Below are 3,859 nucleotides of genomic sequence, written 5' to 3' on the forward strand. Positions count from 1 at the left end.
TCCTCTTCTTCTTCTTCTTCTTCTTCTTCTTCTTCTTCTTCTTCTTCTTCTTCTTCTATTACTACTTCATGACTTTCCCCTTCTATTTCTTCTGTTTCTGATTCTCTTTCTCCTCCCTCTTTTCTTCTTTTGCTTCTTTCTTTTTGTCCCTTTTACTTGTCCCTTTTTGTTTTCGTCGTGTTTTTCTCCTCTTCCTTTTGTAATTCATTTATTTGTTGTTTTTCTTCTCATACTCTTTACTCTGTCTCTTTTTTCTCCGCCATCTCCTCGTCTTCCTCCCACTCTAACTTGTTTCTTTTTATTCTTGTTAATACATCTCGTCCCCACTACTCTTCCCACTCCTCCTTTTTCCTCTTCTTTTGCTGTTTGTCTGCTACCTCGTCCCCTTCCTCCCCTTCTTCTTCCTTGTCATCCCCCTTCTCATCAACATCTCCACTTACATTCCTTCCATTATATCTATTTTTTTGTCATTAATACTATTTTATCATCAATCTTTTCTATATGTTTTTTTTATGAACTCAATAATATTTTATAGATATCTGCATGACAATAACATCACATATATTCAACGTGGTATCTTCGAAAATCTGATGAATTTAGAAAAAATGTGAGTTGGGTCGCTTTTGTTCGTACTATTTAATTCACCATGTATCTCGATTGTTAATATCTTCTCTAATTTGCTTTTCTCTATCCCTCTTTATCTCTATCTAATATTCTTGCTCTCTCTCACTCTCCCACTCTCTCTTTCTCTCTCCATAGTTTTCTATGAGTGTGTGTGAATGTGTGTTTGTGAAAGTGAAGGAGTGTGGGTATATGAATTTCCTCACTTTCTCCTCATGCTTATGTAACTATGTTCATGTTATTGTGTTAATCGTAAGATCTCTTCTTCTTTACTTCATATTATTTGTTTTCTAAACTTTCGTCAACCAAATATTCAACTACTCATTATTCAACTACGTTTCATCTTATTTTCCTTTCTGTTTTCCTCTTTGTTCTATTTTTCTAATTTTATCTGTTAATTTTCATAAGTTTTTTTGTGTATGGATCTACATATACCAGGTGTATCAGTAAAAATGTGCAAGATTCAAATTAATTCAGAACTGTGTATCTCAGGAATACTTATAGATAACTTAATGGAATAATCAGAGATTTTTCTATCACAAATAGACCCAAATTTGTGCAAGACAAAATGTTGAGAACTCTCCAAGCTCGCAATCAAGACCATGATGAAGATGATCATGACAGCTTACCAGGCCCTACCAAAGGAATCTTTGAGGGCTTGCAGGTAAACGTGGAGCTTCTCACAAGATTTTCCGACGTCTAAAGGGATCAAAGTAGGTAATGAATAAGGTTAAGATTCATAATTCCGAAACCTATTCACAAACTCATCCCTCAGAAACTTTTGACACACTTCACTTGTGTGACATGGATCTCCATCTTGCTGGCATGTAAACTCAAAGTCTTTAGTGGTCTTGTTGGGCTTTCCCTCATCCTTTATTCAGAAAGTATCGAGGTCATTTCATCTTCCGAAACCTGAACAGAACAAAATCCTCCCAGCCTCACAGCATTCACACACATGATCACTGGCCATGTAGATGGAAATCATCCCCATGGCTCAGATTTGCACCTAAAAATATCATCAAGGGTACTCGCGAGGAGCAGAAGCCAGAACGCGTCTGTTTGTGTGCATATCTTGGTTGAATTTCTTCCTGTCTGCTTAAAAGATCACACGAGTGTTTTGTTTACTTTGTTCAAGATGATCTTCGCCCTTTCCCGCCTTTTAACCTTTTGGACTGGATTAACAAGTCTGTTGTTATCAGTTTTTGAACAACTGTCATAGCTGAAACTGCTCTCTTACATGCCAAGCTTCTAAAGCATTGATCTGGATCTCTTCTGATTGATCTTTCTTATTGATCTCTTCTGATTGATCTTTCTGATTGATCTCTTCTGGTTGATCTCTTCAGTTCCAAATTCAAATGATGATCCTTCTTGCGGTTATGACATCCGGATTTCCTCTCCACTATTACCCATTTCTCAAACTTGTTCACAATTCTGTTGATAGTTCTTGAATGGGCTTTGAAGATAGAAGTTAGAGAATGAATGTTGGTACGATTACTGAAGGCCCGAATGATCTTAGTCCCCTCATAATTGTTCAGTTGGGAAGACATGGTGGGGCTGGCACAAAACGATTTCAGCCTGTTACCTTTCTAGCACAATATCTCAACGGGTATTTCACTGATTCTTACAGAAACAGGTGTCAGTGTGGCGAGTCGTCTTACCTGAAAAACATGGAAAATCGCAAATTGATAAGTTTATTGGTCTTAAAATTTTGATAATTTAAAAGCGTGACAATTTTGCTATAAACCTGGTATGTGGCTCTGTCTAAGTATATGAGTGAGTGCAATTGAGTGTATCAACTTTCAATCTATTCACCAACATCATCATCAGAAACACCAACAGCACCAAAATAAACAATTAAAATCATCATCCTTATCATCATGATTATCCTCATCAAAATCATTATCAAAAACATCACAATCCTAATCATCAGCAACAGCAATATTATCTTCATCACCACCACCACCACCCACCTGTCTTAAGGTTTAAAATCATATTCTGTACAACGACGACGTCTAGCGCCACAACCGCCTCCACCACCATCACCATGGTAACCCACCTACTCCTCTCCTTTCCCCCTTCTTCTCTCACCTCCTCATCATTATTTTCATCGGCATGTACTTTCCTCGTATTTCATCAACAATAATTTTAGTGATAATATTCAGTATTTTATCACAAATATTTTCAATGTATTTTCTTATCAACCGTCATGTTAAAGAGATTTGTATGTTTATAAGGATCTCAAATTTTGCCACAGGGGCAGCTTGAGGGATGAGAGTAAGTCAATTACATCGACTCCAGTGTATAACTGGTACTTATTTCATCGACCCAAAGACGATGAACGACAAAGTCAACCTCGGCAGAATTTGAATTCAGAACGTAGCGGCAGACGAAATAGATAAGCATTTCGCCCGGCGTGCTAACGGTTTTGCTAACTCTCTGCCTTTGATTTGTATGTTACTAACATCGAGGAACTTGGAAGAAGGAACTTTTGAAAACCAGCCCAGTTTAATATATCTGGAGGGTCGATATGTATTGTTCATGATATTTCATTGATAATACAATGGCGAACTGTCAGAATCGTTTGTACCCCGGGCGAAATACTCAGGTTCGTTTTGTCAGTCTCCACGTTCTGAGTACTTTTCAGCTGAGGTCGACTTTGCCATTTATCCTTCCAGTGACGATGAAATGAACATTAGTTGAGTCCTGGGGTCGATGTAGTTGATTTATTTCGAAACGGCTAATTTTTTTCCAAAATCGGTAATCACTATTTCTTAGTCAATGTATTACTGAATATTTAAAATCTTCCCATTCGTATTCGAGCCAGATTCTTCTCTCTCTCTCTACATTCTCTCTCTTTTTCGATAGAAGTGTGTAAATGTGTGTGTTTGTGACTGCTTCTCAATATGAATGTCTGTGTGTATGTACAGCGCATTGTGTATGCATGTGAATATAGATATATGTATCTTTTTGTGAATATATGTGAATATACGCATGAACATCAACGTATGTTTGTATTTCTTTCTGTAAATTATTTACTGTGTTTACCTCTACATCAACGCTGATTACCATCCATGTCTCTCCCTTCTAATTGCATGTTTAAATATTTATTTTTTACACCTTCTAAGTTTAATCAACTTCTTTTTTTTCTTATTATCTACGTCTTCTCCTGCTTATCCTCTTCCTCTTCTTCTTCTTCTTCTTCTTCTTCTTCTTCTTCTTCTTCTTCTTCTTCTTCTTC

The 3,859-nt window shown here is 36.9% G+C and overlaps 1 protein-coding gene across 1 annotated transcript in view; it reads left to right on the forward strand.

The window, feature by feature from the left end:
- LOC106869292 (toll-like receptor 3) overlaps positions 1–3,859 on the forward strand; it is a 353,412-nt gene that overhangs the window by 133,752 nt on the left and 215,801 nt on the right. Inside the window, exon 45 of the mRNA XM_052978036.1 lies at positions 536–607. Within this exon, the coding sequence (XP_052833996.1) occupies positions 536–607 (72 nt within the window). The remainder of the gene's footprint in view (positions 1–535; positions 608–3,859) is intronic.

Source organism: Octopus bimaculoides, chromosome 29, assembly GCF_001194135.2.
Source record: "Octopus bimaculoides isolate UCB-OBI-ISO-001 chromosome 29, ASM119413v2, whole genome shotgun sequence".
Lineage (NCBI taxonomy): Eukaryota > Metazoa > Mollusca > Cephalopoda > Octopoda > Octopodidae > Octopus > Octopus bimaculoides.